Source organism: Clupea harengus, chromosome 11, assembly GCF_900700415.2.
Source record: "Clupea harengus chromosome 11, Ch_v2.0.2, whole genome shotgun sequence".
NCBI classification, from domain to species: Eukaryota; Metazoa; Chordata; class Actinopteri; order Clupeiformes; family Clupeidae; genus Clupea; species Clupea harengus.
In genome coordinates, this window is record NC_045162.1 from 9,838,583 (window position 1) to 9,855,865 (window position 17,283).

The window sequence follows — 17,283 nt, forward strand, 5'->3', positions numbered from 1 at the left end:
GGCTGAAGAACAGACTGCCGGGCTGGAGGCTGGGAGACTCTTCCTTCAAACGAAACTGCCCAAGCTTGGTGAGCTTCTGGTGATGGATAAGGAAGGACACACACACACACACACACACACACACACACACACACACACACACACACACACACACACACACAGTTAGCGCCACATGCAGAGCAGAGGGGTTCATTTCAGGACAACATCCTCCTTCACTGGGTAGAAAAAAAAACCCATTAAAGGCCATATATTTGACCCACAAAAACTAAAATATTGTGACTTAACCACTTGAGACTGGCTAACTGCCGTATACGCAACAGTTCTGTGGCAAAATATATTATTGTTGCCGTTGTAAACCAATACACAAAATATATTATTGTTGCTGTTGTAAACCAATACACAAAATATATTATTGTTGCCGTTGTAAACCAATACACAAAATATATTATTGTTGCCGTTGTAAACCAATACACAAACAATACTATTGTTGCCATTGTAAACCAATACACAAAATATACTATTGTTGACGTTGTAAACCAATACACAAAATATATAATTGTTGCCGTTGGAAACGAATACACAAAGCTTTTTTTGTTGAATCCAAAAATCTTGTACTCACTACATTTACTTGAGGTTATTAATTCATGTTTCTACCGTTTGCATTTATAATCTCGCCAGACACTTTCACTTGATGAGCATTATAATAAGTTAACAATGTATTATTAGTAGAATGATTTAATATCTGTCTGTTGCCTCACACAGGCGCCTCCAATCACTTTAATCAAGATTCAGATGAAAGTTCATTAGCTACTCCCCTCGCCAACTGGAATACAAGGGAATGTGTAAACAACACAGTTGATGCAAACCATGTTGTGTGGAAGAAACAGGCTATTTCCCAATTTTTTTCCAAGTCAGAATTTTCAAAAATGAGCGGAGTAAAACTATGCAAACACGCGTGGCAGACACTTACAGGAGAAGAGGTGGAAGGTGGATCACTGTTGTCAGGAGGTGAATGGAACTTCACAAAGGCCAATCCATAAGCGATAGTCTGAAAAACAATGTGTAAAATGCATTTACAACTGCACAATGAAATTGTAATGCTACTGGTTGTTATGCAACAACTGGGATCAGAAACAAACAAAGTGCATGGCAGAATGTTTCGTGATCATGACCTCTTCAAATTTCAGATATGATAGGAGAATTAAGCCAAATAAGTTATTCGACGACAAAGCTGGCATTCAGCTATTCATAGCAAACTTAAATCAACCTTGGAGAGGTGTATATGTATAAAAACAAACAAACAAACAAATAAATAAATAAATAAAAACAACAAAACATAGTGGCCCTGGAAACTATGCATAGTCTATCCCTGTCTGGGGATTCAGTCTGTGGCATCTGAACAGGCTCACACAGAATATAAACAGCGGGTGCGAGGCGTACTTTACTATAGGGCTGAGAGCAGACGATCTTCACGCGATCCCACTTCTCCTGCGCTGTGGCCTTCACCAACTGGTTGGGGCTGAAGATGCGAACTCTGTTGGTGTTGGTGCCGGCACGACTTTCCGTCGGGGACATGAAGGAGGACGTGACCAGCAGAACCTCAGAGGAGACAACCAATGAGAAGACAACGGTCACAATCTTTAGCCCTACAGCTCGTCAGCTAAATCACGATCATTACGCTTTGCAGTCCTGGCCATTCAATTGCCCGCAAACTGCAGCTGTAAGACTTCTTGGGTGAGTGTCACGCACCTGGTCATGCACAAAATGTGTTAGAGAAAATGACCAGTATAATTGAATCTTTCTTTGTCATGATTAGTGCACTATCACCTGATAGTATAGTAAGTCCTGCAAGATAACCTCTCTAGTATGTGGACTGGTATTTTATATGAATATGAAATGTAATGAGCATAATCGGATAAACAGTATATAGCCTAAGATGGAGAGTATTACGGAGAGGGCTTATCTACCTCATAATTTTGATCTTTGACAGAGGTGGAATGGCCTACGAGCACCTCGATGAAGGCAGATCCCTCATTGCCCAGGTCTATGCTGTGGACCTGCTCCTCCTTCTCAAACTGTCAAGACAAGAGAGAGCCTGTGAGCACACGGTGGTGAGGTGTAACCATAACAACACAACAGTGAGGACATTCAGTCTATGATGTGGTTCATCACGAACTGATTTCAAGGTGCCCTACAAAGCTTACACTGTGTTCTGTTGGAGTTTGCATAGATAACAAAAGTCATCTGGTACAAGCATCATCGGGTACTAACGTGACAGTAAAGACTGAAAAGAAGACTATGTTAAAAATTAACACAAAAAAAAACAACAAACAGCCAATCTTGTCACAATAGGGACTTGCAAGTAGTTATACTTATACCATACGTTATTATTTTAGACTATATTAAAGAATGTGTTGGATTAGAGTTTTTCATTAACCGTTAAATGAAAATAAATGGTAAGGTCTCAAACCGGATGCTTCAGAACATTCTGACTTTAAGTGACTTAAAGTAAGGAGCCAAACAACCATTTAGACATCTTCCCCTTTCATGACAGCTTTGCAAAGTAATCACCAGGGGGAGTTCATCAATCACAGGAAGGCTATGGATACGACATGAAACTGCAGTCTATCGTACCTGTATGATAACAGAGGTTTGCTTCTCTCCTGGTCTCGCTGCTTTCCACTTTCTGTAAGTGTCTGAACTCAGCAAATTGTCTGCCTTGTGCGTCTGTGGGCAAGAAGTGGACAGCTTGTTAGCTATATGTCTATATAATCACCCCCAAACCTGTGCTTAATCGGTTTTCCCCTTTATCAAACTGATGAAAACATTACGACGTGGCAACACGTTTCCTACCAAAGTGCAGCTTGCCACTTCAGTCACCCCGTTTGTTAGTTAGAGCAAAATATTGGCAACTTACATTGTCTTCTGTGCTGCAGGACACGACGTGTTTCAATTTTATTTCCGGCATATTTATCGTATAGACGTGGTTCGTCGCTCTGCAGTATTCAGTAAAACATTGAAAATAACTGTCTACAAGTTCCTCGGACTTATCAGGTTGTCCTGTGATAGCTCTCTATCGGCTAATGTACACTTGCCTTACGAAACGCTACAATATTAGCTTATGTTAGCTGGCTAGCTTGCCAAAGTTAAACGGCTAACCCACTGGCAACTAACTTTGTTTATTTCCTAAAGCGATCAAGTATAACAATATGTTCACTCAATTCTTCATTCACTGCATATTTTATAAGCATTGCAAACCATGCATGCAGTCTCCTGTTGGAACAAACTCATTGATATTTCAATTGTTGTGTGTGCTAGTTTTAGCTAACAATGAGCCCTAGCCATGCAAAGAAGATCTAACGTTAGCCAGCATGCGCTTTGTGGGGAAATAGGTCGTTCAAATGTCCAATTAAAGAACAACGGTTTAACAGAACAAATATCTTCTAGTCATACAGACTTTTACGTGATCAGTAAAATTCAATAACTATTGCACAAGTTATCTACAATGCTGATTCCACACACAGATCTACCAAAATGCAAACCGAACTCCCTCCCATTTCACAAACCGACGTAACTTCCTATTGTCATAGTCTGAGCCAATGAAAAGATGCTGTCGGTAGACGTGAACGTAAAGTCTCATCAAAATGCTTTATTTGTTTGAGTAAAAAATCCCTATCATGGCGAATTGCAGTGAAGGAATTTTGCGTTTGTCTTATATGTGTTTCTGATTGCCTGGAACATGTTTGATTTAGGCAAGATGACAGATGTGTGAAGGAACATCTCGCAAAATAAAGTTTTCCCCTAAAAGGCCCCGCTGGGATTCGAACCCAGGATCTCCTGTTTACTAGACAGGCGCTTTAACCATCTAAGCCACGGCGCCGGTGAGAATCCTGCAGGCAAACCTTTCATTATAAACTATTGTATGGATAGTATTTAATTTATTGACTCGAATAAATATTACGGTGTTATACGGTTGTAATGCATGCATCAGCTACATATTATCCTAATGTACTAAGAGACATAGACTTACAAACTTCTGAAATTCGAGTAAAATTGTAACATCATGTTAATCGAAGGGGATGTAGCTCAGTGGTAGAGCGCATGCTTTGCATGTATGAGGCCCCGGGTTCAATCCCCGGCATCTCCAGAGATGGACTTTTGAATGGAAATATCAGCATCGGCCGTCTGGAGCCAGAGCTACTGTCCTGAGGTTGGAAGTCACTTCAAGTTCCATATGATCAGTAGCCTGACGATGTCATACTCATAATTCTAGTCAGAATATGAGTCTGATATCGCTCCATTGGGCTGTGATTATGGGGCGTGTTTCAACCGAACCAGGAGAAAAAATGCCTCTTCGCTCAATTGGTTACCTACAACCAATCAGAACAACGTAGTATGTGACCAGGGCCAGCTGATAAATTAAACTTTTACCGGATCCCGTAGGAAGGAAGGCAAAAACATCTTTTCGATTGACAAATGCCTTGATCGCGTTTCTCTGTTCCTCTTTCAAAATGAATGCACTGTCAATGTCTAAATGGACTCGAATCTATACATTTCAGCTCTCCAGCGGCAGCCATGTTTGTTGAAAACGAATTCAACTCGTGTGTTGGTGACGTGCTTGATTACGTTACTGTTGATGATCTGTCCATCATCGTATAAAGCCCGCCTTGACAATTTGATTGGTCCGGCAATTTCTGTCCGAAAATAATTTCTCCCCAATGGAGTAATGCCAGACCGAACTTCCCGACTTCAAATGTTGTGGGCGGGGCTAAATTCGGTCTGGTATCCAGGCTATATGATCAGTCAAAGTCACACAAGACATCTCACCCCGTGGTAATTCCAAGCATTTGCCGTCCTGTTTTCATATCCCCATAATGTGGTTCTCAGACCCTTGTCATTGCAGACATGTGAACTCTTGCAGAAGGTACTATGACTCCATTCACAACATGGTATGGAAAAAATGCTGCTGAATGGTGAATGTCTGTAAGCCCCTGTCAAATCAAGAGAGACATTTAGCTATATGTGATTTTAATTAAAGACCCAGTGTAAATGGCATTGCTGCCCTGTGTATGCTGTCCCTATACCACCATGTAAACCCCCTTTAAAGAGTCTCTGGTGGTGACATTGCTTCAGTTAAAACTAGTAGTTAAAACTACTATATTTTTTTGTCTAAACAGTCAAAACATTAAAGCAGGCATGAAGTATTTGAATGTCACAGCATAATTCAAAGGTACAGAGTGTGGGATTTAGGGGGGATTATTACCAGAAATGGATAGTTTTCAATAGTTCATTGGTGTACGATCACCATCACTACGAATCTTTGTGTTTTCGTTAGCTTAGAATTAGCCCTTCATATCCACAAAGGGAGCGGGAATTCTTCCATGGAGTCTGCCATCGTGTGCCACCATGTTTCTACAGTTGTCCAAAAGGGACAATTCAAAACATTGGTTCTTGAGAGTGCCTTTCGCATTTTTATGGAACTTGACGGCCACCCTATTCCTCTACACTCTTGGAAGGGAGGGGTAATCAGTTAGCGGGATTCAGCAACCTCACCACTTGATGCCACTAAATCTTACACAATTCACCTTTAACTGTGTGCTGTGTTTTCATCTTTGGAAATTATACTCCAGAACTGTCTGCAACAACTAGATTTAAACAGATATTTACTGATCGGCACAAGAACTGTATTATTAAGGTATCATATTATTATCTTTGTAATTACTGAAGCAACTTCAATTGGAAACATTGAGGAATACTGGTGACATTGAAAATGGTGATGATCTGTGCTATTTACAAATAGGACTGCACACAACAGAAAACACCCCAGGGAAACTGCATCCCACTTTAAGTGGAAAATATTTCAGTTTGTTTAAGTCTCTTTGTACAAATGTCTCTCCTCTGTGCGTCCGTCCACCCATATGCACTACCCATGAGTCCTGTCTTCTCAGATGACCTCCAGGTAAATGGCTGTGTCTGACTCAGCGGTGGGGGCAGCAGGACGGGGTCTCTCTCTTGATCTCTGTCTCTCTGTGTCTCGTATCACCCGATCTCGCCATCCTGCTCGCCTTTGTCTCTTGTGTGTCTGGGAAAGAGATAGATAATGCACTCATCTACTAACTACTGCAACAGAAAGTGTGAATCAAGACCATGTTCAGCAAATGGACAATGACAGTGACTACGCTATATTATGTTTCTCATAGGGAAAACCCATGCAGTTCACTGAGGCTTTAAACCACTAAGGTATGAATCCTCCAGGCCATTTGTTTACTACAAAGCTGCTCTCTCTAATATGACTAACTTGTCATAATTTGATTGAAAATCCAACTTGACTGTTGCCATATAAATACTGAGAGTCTTTTATGCTTTGGTAACCAGACTTTTACCAGTTTTGGTAACCCGTTTTTATTGGTGTTTGTACCCAGTATAGTCCATAAAAATCTAAAATCAGCACATGTTGTACTGTCTCACTTGTACATCTAATGTTATAATCTATAGTGTTGTTGCTGCATCTACCTGTTTTGTGCGTACAAAGCATGGGGTGCAGTTCTGGTAGACGAGCTGGTAACTGCCATTACTGTAGACATGTGTGACCTCTGTGCAGTTGATGTACAGGGGCGTGTGCTCCTGGTAGATATCCACATCCCCCGGATACACAGCCTGGGAGCGATGGTTTATCACGGTGGCCCTTCTAGGAAGATATCAAAAAGGTTTCAACAATGGATGGTCATGGGGATGAACTGCATTATGCATGGTCATTAATATTATTTCTGTGATTTCTATTGAAGTTAATCTCCCACTCAGAGGATCATTGTTCAGGTGCTTGGTAGAGCAGAACATGTAAATCATTAACTCCCTACCTGCCTGCCGGCCTGCGACAGCAGCAGAGAAGCACAGCAGCGATGGTGAGAAGGAAGGAGACGGCCACGCACAGCGCTGCAACCAGCATCCACAGCAGAGAACCTGCCACCAGAACAAGAATTATATTAATTCCTCACACACCACCTTACTCGTTCCTCTCTCTCTCTCTCTCTCTCTCTCTCTCTTTCTCTCTATCTCTGTTCCCCTCTTTCTCTCTCTCTCTCTCTCTCTCTCTCTCTCACACACACACACACACACACAATCATTACAGTCCAAACAACAGTTTTAGACTCCCTAAACCCTCTTCAATAGAATAAACTGTGTCAACAAGGGAAACAACAACATAATCAACAATTGCAATTCTCCAGAGTATGTATTTTATAGCAAATATAATCCTACACAAATGTATGCTCCCAGCAACACAACTGCTATGCAGAGCTAAACAAGCGCTTCAAATTCCCACAATCCCACACTGCACTCACTATGCGCTTCCTGCAGCAGTGGATGAGAGTCGTTTCCATGGGCGTTGTTGGCATAGCACACCACTGCCGGAGGAATGTCAGCCAGCCCGACCAATGTGGCAGTTACCGTGCCGTTGTGGTGAACTAACACGGAGCCGTTGTAGCCATGCGGTGGGAGGCTACCATTTACGCTCCAGGTGATGGCGGCACGTGGGTTTGAGTTCATGATACACCTGCAGTGGACTACGTTGCCATCCCAACCACATGAGGATTTGCTTGAGATGTGTGGTTTGTCTGGGAGGCAAAGAGAGAGAGAGGAGTGTAAGAGAAAGAGGAGAGAAAGAGATAGAGGAGGGGAATTAGGTGAGAGGGAATAAAAGAAGGAAAAGAGTTAACTAGGGAGAGGCAGGCAAAGTGGAATATTAGTAAATATGTTTATGGCTACGGTCTTAAGTGTCTCAGAAAGTAAACAAACTAGGTAATAAACAGAGGTAATAAATCACTACTATATATTAATACTATAATAAATTACTATAAATTACATACAAACAGCAACAAGACATTTTTTTGGAGTATTTGTTGATTCGAATAAAAAAAAAAACTGCCATCCTAACTCTGGTCAACATGAGGAATAAATCTGCTCACATTCTACATTGATGGGTGTGGCGGGGGATGCAGTCCACCCGAGGCGGTTCTTAGCCGTGCAAACGACACGAGTGTTCCGGGTGACGTTTTCGATGCGGATGATGAGCGCGTGCAGCAGAGAGGAGTGGTTGCGGCCGCGCTGTGTGTACGACCAGTCGTACTCCTCAACGGGAGGGTCAGCTTTACAGGAACATTCCAGAAGAGCGCTGCCCCCCTCCCTCACAGCTAAGGTGTGAAGCCGGATATGCACCTCCTTTGGAGGGACTGCGGGACATTTATATTTAGGAATCAAGGCTTCAGATTTAGGGTTAGTATTTGCAAATACTAAGTAATGTAAAATCCTAGAGTTCAAGGTTTGCTGATATTAACTCATGCATTGCTGTTTATATACTAACATGAATTAATTAATGTATGAATTAAAAAATGGCATGACATTGCTTTGCAATTCATATTACATATCATGTCAAAGATCTGTGTAGGGTAGGATAAGATAAGACGGGATTTGAACCAGCAATCATGTTTGTCTTACATCTCACGTGAATATCCTTTGTCACGACCACAGGCGAGCCATGCTGGTAGACTACCTCACATCTGATCCGGGGCTTGAGCTGATAGGAGGCGGTGAAGGAGAGAGAAGCCCAGAGGAGAGACCTCTTGTCGGGGCTCAGGAGCACGTGGGGCTCCCCTAACACAGTGCGGTTGTCCGGCTGCCCTCTAGCCCACCTCCAGCGCAGTGTGGGGGTCTGGGAAGGGCAGGGGAAGCCCACGGTGCAGTTCAACACCACCAACTGCCCATCAGTCACTGCCTCCGGGCCAGTCAACCGCGGCATCTCCGGGAAACCTGCATCCACAATGCAGAGGGTTTTTATGCTAAATATCCCTGCAGGAAATTCATCTTATCATGCATCACTCATTTTACCCTATATCAATATGGAAAATCAACCCAAGTAAAACAATAATGTGTCTTTCTGTTCAAACAATCTGTAATGTTGACTCAGAAATTACAGTCTCACAATGCTTTTAATCAAATCATATACTAATCCAGGATTTTTCATTCTACCCTCAGAAATCAAGAATTTGCAAATAAACAAAGACCAGGTAATTTGACCACATAATGACCAGATAATGTGTTTATGCTTAAAAGAGGTGAGGTCAAATTTCAGGTGAATATTTCTCCTCAAGCTAAAATCATCCAAGCAACCACTGGACACTCTTGTTCACTAAACCCTTTCAGTCGACAGGACGAAGCTTACTGGAGACGTTCAGCTCAAAGGCCGCCTTGCTCCAGCTCATGTCTCCACGCCTCCTCATCTCCAGCACGTAGCTGCTGGCGTCCCTTTGCTTGACCTCCGACACCGTCACGGAGCAGTCTCCCTTGGACGTGTCCCCTGTCAGAGACACGCGCCCTCTGAAGTCCTTGTGCACCCTGGAGCTGTCCTCGCTGTTGAGCACCGTGCGGGGCACTGTGGCGAAGAGGGCACCCATGGGAGAGCGCCAGTGGTACCTCAGACGCGTCTCCACCTCCATCGGACGCATGGGCTGGCTGAAGGAGCAGGGGATGAGGAGGCAGGAGCCTGCCAGCGCAGAGACTCTCTCCGGGACCACCAGCGTCAGGGCATGGAGACCGCCCAGGGAACAGGCTGGAGGAGAAATAACAGGTCAGGTTGGAGACAGAGCTGCTATTGTGCAGAAAGGAGGTGTTAGGTCAAGAACTGTGGAAAAAAATTGTAGAGCTCTGTAAGGTAGTGTTCTTGTCAAGAAGTTGAAACGTTCTTGTCAAGAAATTGAAAAAAAAAAAAAACACAAAGGAAAAAAAAATGAACTAGCACTTTCCAAAGTCATCCACGTGGTCATTAGAAGGAGGTTCAGAGGTCCCTCGATCTTCTGAGACAACTGCTGAGACGAGGCCCTTTCACAACGGATAAATTAAGAAACGTGGAAGTGGAGGCTGAGACGGATCTGTGGTCTCAGGGCTGCAATCTCCCAAAACACCTCCTTTCAAATGTCAAGGTCTCATTTAAGTGCACGTGGGCAATTCAATGCTAAGGCTTTTCTTATTCTTATTCTTATTAAATGCACAGTGCTTTTAACCATAGAACCTCCCTTCGAAGTGCAAGCCCACTGCACCATAATGTGCAATCTGACAGGAATAACAGTCACAGTTTCCACCATCTGTACTCAACACCATGTTATACTTATTGTTTTCAAATGAAGAACCTGTTAACATTCAACCTAAAACATGATGCATTAAAAGCTATGAGGATCTGGAATATTCTCAGAGCTCCTGTCATCTTACACCTCACATCTCCCAGATTTACATGCTTTTGGCAATGCTATGTCATGCATTATAGTAGAAGAGTTATGCCTCAACATCATAGCACAATAACACAGTACATAGATCACTCATTGTAGCCACTGAATTCTATATACAGAGTAATGGCTAGATGAGAGAGAACCAGTTTTGACGTATTAAATTAAATCATGCTATAAGATGACAGTACTTACCCAATGCAAGAGAAAAGAACACAATCACCTCAGCCAGACCCATGACCATTTGAGAGTCAGACGGACAGGGGAAAATGATGTCACAACAGAAGGCAGAAGTGATCAAATTCAGCTTTTTGGTCACAAGGGAAGTGTGTGTGTGTGTGTGTGTGTGTGTGTGTGTGTGAATGTGTGCTTATGTGTGTCTGTGTGTGTTTCTTGTCTTTTATACGCCATGAATTGTTCCATGCATACAAAATTGTTCCATGCATACAGATACCCATGCATCCAAATCTTAAGATTGCTCTTTAGGTGCAAGAATGAATCTGCATTTAATCTGTCATCAGTCTTTTAATGGCTTTTAATAGTCTTTTAATGAGTCTTTATTGACTTTACCCAGACTGATGAACAGGGGCGGACTGGCCATCGGGGATACCGGGGGAATCCCCGGTGGGCCGACGAGGTTGGGATGGTCCAAAATACCGGCCCACATTCATCACCAACCGGCCCTCCCTCTTTCATCGCCAGCACCTTCGACTATTATCCGTACTACTCAGATCACGTATAATTTCCTCTATTAAATAAATAATTAAAATCACTGACTGATTTTTATACTCCTCCTCGCAATCTGTATTCACACTCATGGTGCCTTCTGAAATGTGTTCTTACGGACTTCAGAAATTCAACGTAAGAAACGGTCTCCACCTTATTAATGAACACCTGAAAATGGGTTCTTACACAGCCGAAGTGTTCTCAGCTGTGCGGATTGAGGATGAGGATTCTTAAATTAAACGCACCTGGATTTTCATACAAGCCCCGCCAGGGCACGCAACCGTAGTGATGTGTGCCGTCAGCCCTTCTAACACGGAGCGGCCCGTGGGGCATCTGGTAGTTTTGAGGAATTGCATTTAAGAAAACTCTGGGCCATTTACGACTGTTATTTCGCGTGACAGTGACAGTGATACAAGGTAAGTTGTGGCGTTGACTTGGCCAATGTTAGCTTGCTTTTCACAGATGAGGTAACGTTCACTACCAACTAGCCTAGCTAACGTTAGGTAGATAAATGTCCAAAATTGAGACCGTTATGATCTGGTAAAATAAGCAAGCTCGCGCTGTTGTCATCATCGAGATGATCTATTTTAACATGTTAGCCGTAGTCACTTGTTTACAATCGATGAGCAAGCTGTCCATGGTGGTAGTTGTAAAGAGGGCAATCTTATAATTTCTAATAACTTATGTAAAATAAGTTAACCAGCTAGCTTGTTATGCTAAAATCACCCTGTTACACACAACATTAACATTATAAACAATGTTAATATGTTATCTAGATTAGATAGTGAGGTCATAATAACACATGAGTATACTGATATTGTTTTTTATTATCATGTGACTATAATGCACCCGGGCCAGCAGAGTTAGTTTAGGTACTGTTACTTAACTTATTGTTTTGTTATGCACCTTCAACACCCCTACACACACACACACAATCACACACCCAGCATGCAACACTACTTATACCACTGATGTTCACACCCCATCGTATGTTCTATTCTGTTCATTTCTACAATATAGTTCATACTAATTCTACCCTCTTATTCCAGTTTCTTTATTGTGTGGATATTCATTCCTTAATGTTCTGTAGTTATACGTATAACCATCTGATACTAGCCCAGAGTTAAGCCTATTCATCTAGCAAACTATACCTACCTTGGAGTGTTACAATAGCCAGTATCATTTTATTCCATGTGTCCACCCAGACAAATTGGTGGATCCAAATGTTATTAAAAAAAAAAACATATATGATGTAATTTCTTTGTAATCATCCAAAATAATGTTAAGTGTATGGGTATTTTTCCAAGTAGGCCACTGAATGGTCGATACGTGCGATACATTGAATGGGCAACGCGCCGTGTATTGAGTGGGCAGCACGCCGTGAACTGAGTGGGCCGCGCGCCGTGTATTGAGTGGGCCGGTCTGACTGTAACTCCCGGGCCACTTTTTTCCCCCAGTCCGCCCCTGCTGATGAAGCAGACATTCATAACTATAAATGCAATACTAATGCTATACTAATGCTATACTAATACTATAAAATTTCAGTGTGATATAACAATAAAGAATAAAGCATAATCATACACTACAAATACAAGCGTGAAAATAATTCCTCATGCCCAATTTCAGTCCCACGTTATTCCCTACATCCATCCACATTACCGAGCACTGGTGACAATGAAGAATGATTTCCTAATTCATAAGAGTTAACCTAATGGACTTCTACAAGGAGAGAGGATAAACCCTGCAAGCGTATTTATGATGTTAAGTTTATTAGCAGCGTGGTTGTTTGTGTCCCTCCAGCATTCCACAAAAGAAAGACATCATCAGCAGAAATGGCTGAGGTTATGGGTGATTCAGTGTCAGGCTTTAGTCAGTTTCCTCCATCCCCCTGCCCCCCCGCCCCCCTCTCTGTTCTTGCAGCACTCCATCTGCCTTTAACTCACTGCGCTATTATTCCAGCAAGCTTTTCAAGGCAAAGTGAATGGGCCAATTTTCATTTGAGATTATAACTCTCTCTCTCTCTCTCTCTCTCTCTCTCTCTCTCTTTCTCTCTCTCTCTCTCTGTAACTTTATTAGCCACTGATATTTTACCTCCCATAAACACATTACTCTTACAACCAATGCGTTTTATAATTACTCCATTCATTGACTTGAATTAGGGGAGAGATAAAATCTCATTGATGGTTTCTTCTACGCCATTGGTGGGTGGCTGCATCATATTAGCCCTCGGAAGGTACTCAGAATAGGAGCGTTTCATTTCCTGATAGACCGAAGGAGGGTCTTCAGGGCCTATCCGAAATTACACCTCACATTGAACATGCAGGAAATTGGATGATCAATGAGACAAAACGAATACAAATCAAAGGTGTGTAGAGTCATGCCCAGCCGCGATGGAAGAAAAAGAAAACCAAAGAGAAGCAAAAAGCTTTCTACATGTCCTTGTTGCTTATTAAAAACCCACATGGGAAATAAATTGTGATCGTTGAGGTAGCATAATTCAAATGAACACGGCATTTTCGCCATAATTTTTCTACCTTTCTGTCTCAAAGGAGGGCTACAGTATCCATTAGAGCGTGACGGGAAATGTAGAAGTTTAAAACAAGAGACTGTAAGGAATCATTGTCTTGCAGTCATTTTCAATGTGACAGATAAGTGTGAGTCTCCTAGTCATTGGTCATTTTCTTTCTTTCTTTATTATGTGACAAGGTAGTCTGTCTCAGCAGTGTTTTCACAATGCTGCAAATCACGTCTCAGTAAGTCTAACCCGCGTCTCTATTAAATATTGTGTTAATAAAACACCTTTCAGTGGTGAGCGACTTATTGTCATGAACTCCAGACTGTGCTCTCAAAGTGGCAACCCAAACACCTTTGAACACTCCCTCTCTCCAGAAGCAATCTGGGGGAGAATTTTCAAAGAAACCGTTTTCAAAGCGTTGGACTATCAACGGGTCAAAACCCAGCATAAAGTCAACGTTTTGGTGAATAAGCAACCACCTGTTGTGATAAGAGCTTTGAAGTAAAAAGACATTTCAGAAAGGTTTTGGCTATGTGCATGTGTGTGTGCGAGTGAGCAAGAGAGATTGAGAGGAAAATGAAAGCACCAAATTCTAGTATTCTTCAGAGAGTGACATCATAATACCATGACTTGGAAATCGTTTGCTATGCAGTTCAATGACATCTTGTATGAACTTGTATACTTTTGAACCGGTCACGAACACCATCAAAACAATCACAGCATTTAAGGATTCGCGTGCTCTCTTCAAATCTTAGAAAGGCATCATGGAACAGTTGCATAACCTGGAATGAATGTATGAATGTTATGTGCATTATCATGGTTTGAACAGGCATCCAGCTGTTTCATTAAACAGAGTTTAAGCCTGAAGGTGACCCGTTTGCACTTTACAGAGTTCTAATTAATGTTATTGTAAATTATATCTTCCATCTTGCAATTGACGAGAAAATCAGATGCATCTCCTTCAAAGTGTGAAGACTCCAAACCTAAGAGGTGGGATAACAGAACGTTTTTGAAGTGGCGAAAAACATAACAAGCAGCAGTGACTAATCTAATTCTTTACTCATTCGGTTCCCATCGGCACTTCTAAACACACCCACCTGAGCCAAACTGAGCGAATAATATGCTACTCCGGAGGCAAGGTCTCCAACTCACACTCTCTCACATTGAGATTCGCCACAACGACCTGTTTGTGACAGAGGAGGACGAGTCCATGGAAAGCAGCCAGCACGAATACTTCAACACATCTATGCCCATCAGTAATGCCACCACATCCGCCCGCAGCGCCTGCTGGTGCCCCAGGAGGTCTCGAAGGGCCCTCCAAAACGTGTTAAGGTGAAGGGAATTGTGGGGGTTGGGAAGAGCGTGGCAGTGCAGAAGTTAACGTATGAATGGGGGCGCAGGGGAAGAACCTGAGGGACTTCATGTGCGTCTTCGGCTTTCGCTGAACCTGATCGACGCTCCAGTGAACTGAACCTGATCAATGCTCCAGTGAGCTGAAGCAGATCAATGCTCCAGTGAGCTGAAGCGGATCGATGGATGCTCCAGTGAACCTTCTGGAGCGACTTGGGACCAGGTTCCAGTACCTGCAAGATGTTCTTCTGGTTCATCTCGTCTCATACGAGTCTTTGCTTTTCATCCTAGATGGACTGCATGACTTTAAACGTCAGCTAGACAGGGATAGTACACCAAGATGATGAGCACTTGCAAAAAATAAGATCTGTCCAGATTTGTTTTCCAGAATACACTACAGCTGTCTGCTATTTTCAAACCCAAAGAATGGCTGGTGAGGAAGCTCTAGTAAGGGTCATTGACTCAAAGATAATTTGCTGACTTTAATCCCATTTACACAACATTTAATTCATAGGCTTGGGATTGCGTTGGCAGTGGCCAAGAGTTGTTTTGTGACCAGGACTTGTGGGTAATTACAGTGAGAGCATAGACAGACTGTTTAAATGAAGATGCAAAATATACAATTTAATTTTCATGTAACTCTCTCTCTGTTTCCCTCTCTCTTTCCCTCCCTGCTTCCCAGCATGTGCGGGGATAACCTTATTCCAGATGGGGTTTTGATGCTATGGTCAGCCCTAGAGCAGCCGTGGAGCTCCACATGGACATCACAGGCATTACAGAGAGAGGCACAGAGAACATGGAACACGGAACATGGAACAGGAACACCTCCCCACGTATCAATCAATCAATCAATCAATCAATGTATTTATTTGATCATGAGGGACAGTGTACATTCATGAACATTAAAATGTAAATGCACCCAATTATAGCCAAAAGGCTAGTTTCCATTGGCAGTCCCCCTGCCAGAGTGAAAAAAGGCTATACAACCTAATAAAAAGGCATTAAGTGACAATACATCAAACATAAAATCCCAATACACAAGCTCCACTTAGTCCTTAACCATGGGTAGAAGGGGAAGAACAATGGGTATACAAACAAGTGGTAAACAAAAATAATTCTACTGCTTACCCACTAATGATCACATTTTTGGTTATTTATCAACCAAGGTTTTGAGATTTCTTCTAAAGTATGAGGAGAATGAAGAGAAACTTATAGAGCAGTTGCAAACAAAGACATAATTCTCCACTGTCAGATTTCCCCTTGATGATTTGGTTAATGCTCACAAGAGTTACTTTGTGTTAACATGCTGCCCTCTAGTGCATATAAACTGACAGTTTATACAGAGATAAAAATCAGGCTTTGCAATAGAGTTGGGTGTCTATAGAGTAAGGTGCAATAGAGTTAGGTGTATATAGAGTTAGGTGCAATAGAGTTAAGTGTTATAGGTGTATATAGTGTATATAGAAAATGCACATTAAGTGCTGTGATTTGCTGTGCTGCTGTTTTTATTCTGCATGAGCTTTTAAGTTGAAGTTCAGTGTTGTTAAATATGAATAGCCCCTCTAACTTTCTGTCTCCCACACTGGAAAAGCGAGGATCGTTGGAACTGCTGGAAAAGCGAGGATCAAGGAGCTGGTGGAAAAGCGAGGATCAAGGAGCTGGAGCGCCGTCTTCCTGGTTTGCACATCATCAGCACCTTTGTGATTGACTTGGGGCTACTGCAGGCCTACTTGGACTGGGTGCAGGAGATCCGGGAGGACCGGGATCAGATTAATGTGGTGAAGAACGCTGACGCCCTGCAGTCTGTCCTGAAGGGGCTCAGAGTGACTCGGACAGACGGAGAGGGAGAGAGTGCCATAGAGGCCAAGGAGCTGGAGGCGCAGATCCTAAAGCCCCTGCTGGCCAACTGATGTCATAACCAGGGTGAACTGACAAATATACAGCACATAGAAGTTCATATCAAATGATCATTTCAAAGCTCTTTTTAAGGCAAAACCAAGCAGCAAAACATTAGTAGCTAGTAGCCTAATGAGTCATGACTGATCATGGGGAAAAACAACCTATTGTATTTAAAACCTATAGAATTTCAAACCTATTGTATTTCTTACTGTCAGATATTCTGAAATTGTGTGTAAACATGAGTTTGTGTTTGATATTGGTCTTGTTTGGACAAATTGTATGGCAGAAAAAACATCGGTAAATGTAAGCTGTGTAACTGACTGCATCACCACCTACTGTTGGCACACGGAGCCATTAAACATTATGGAGTCTTTCACAGTGCGTCAGGAGAAGACGGTAAAACTGTTGAGGAATTAAAGACTATGAATTGTGTTTCTGATGGGCAAATTACTTTGAACTCCCCATAGAAAACATTTAAAATTTGATTTCCTCGCACAAAAATCAGTATTACCACAAGGG

The 17,283-nt window shown here is 42.4% G+C and overlaps 2 protein-coding genes and 2 non-coding genes across 4 annotated transcripts in view; 1 reads left to right on the plus strand and 3 right to left on the minus strand.

Annotated features, from left to right (window-relative positions):
• xrcc1 (X-ray repair complementing defective repair in Chinese hamster cells 1) overlaps positions 1-3,585 on the minus strand; it is a 19,078-nt gene extending 15,493 nt beyond the window's left edge. The window contains exons 1-6 of the mRNA XM_012829203.3: positions 2,918-3,585; positions 2,635-2,727; positions 1,968-2,075; positions 1,441-1,599; positions 971-1,048; positions 1-76 (exon numbers count right to left, since the gene is read on the minus strand). The exon at positions 1-76 is cut by the window's left edge and continues 33 nt beyond it. Of these exons, the coding sequence (XP_012684657.2) occupies positions 1-76; positions 971-1,048; positions 1,441-1,599; positions 1,968-2,075; positions 2,635-2,727; positions 2,918-2,968 (565 nt within the window). The 5' untranslated portion in view covers positions 2,969-3,585. The remainder of the gene's footprint in view (positions 77-970; positions 1,049-1,440; positions 1,600-1,967; positions 2,076-2,634; positions 2,728-2,917) is intronic.
• Positions 3,586-3,806: 221 nt separating this feature from the next.
• Positions 3,807-3,880, minus strand: trnat-agu. The gene has a single exon. It is a non-coding gene; the product is annotated as a tRNA-Thr (tRNA).
• Positions 3,881-4,075: 195 nt separating this feature from the next.
• Positions 4,076-4,147, plus strand: trnaa-ugc. Its single transcript has one exon. It is a non-coding gene; the product is annotated as a tRNA-Ala (tRNA).
• An 864-nt stretch (positions 4,148-5,011) lies between these two features.
• LOC105901636 (sialic acid-binding Ig-like lectin 12) lies at positions 5,012-10,512 on the minus strand. Its single transcript, XM_012829118.2, has 8 exons — positions 10,470-10,512; positions 9,218-9,604; positions 8,494-8,805; positions 7,965-8,228; positions 7,341-7,613; positions 6,858-6,960; positions 6,514-6,688; positions 5,012-6,082 (listed from the first exon to the last, which is right to left on the minus strand). The coding sequence occupies exons 1-8, from the start codon at positions 10,510-10,512 to the stop codon at positions 5,945-5,947; spliced, it is 1,695 nt and encodes a 564-aa protein (XP_012684572.2). The 3' UTR covers positions 5,012-5,944.
• Between the last annotated feature and the right edge of the window lie 6,771 nt (positions 10,513-17,283).

What these genes read in the sequence shown, in the direction of transcription:
- LOC105901636 (XM_012829118.2), bottom strand. Translation starts at nt 10,512, where the DNA reads ATGGGTCTGGCTGAGGTGATTGTGTTCTTTTCTCTTGCATTGG. An exon ending in CTTTGAGCTGAACGTCTCCA is followed by an intron (nt 8,806 to 9,217) that starts GTAAGCTTCGTC and finishes TTGTGGATGCAG; the next exon opens with GTTTCCCGGAGATGCCGCGG. An exon ending in GCTTTGTACGCACAAAACAG is followed by an intron (nt 6,083 to 6,513) that starts GTAGATGCAGCA and finishes TCTCTTTCCCAG; the next exon opens with ACACACAAGAGACAAAGGCG.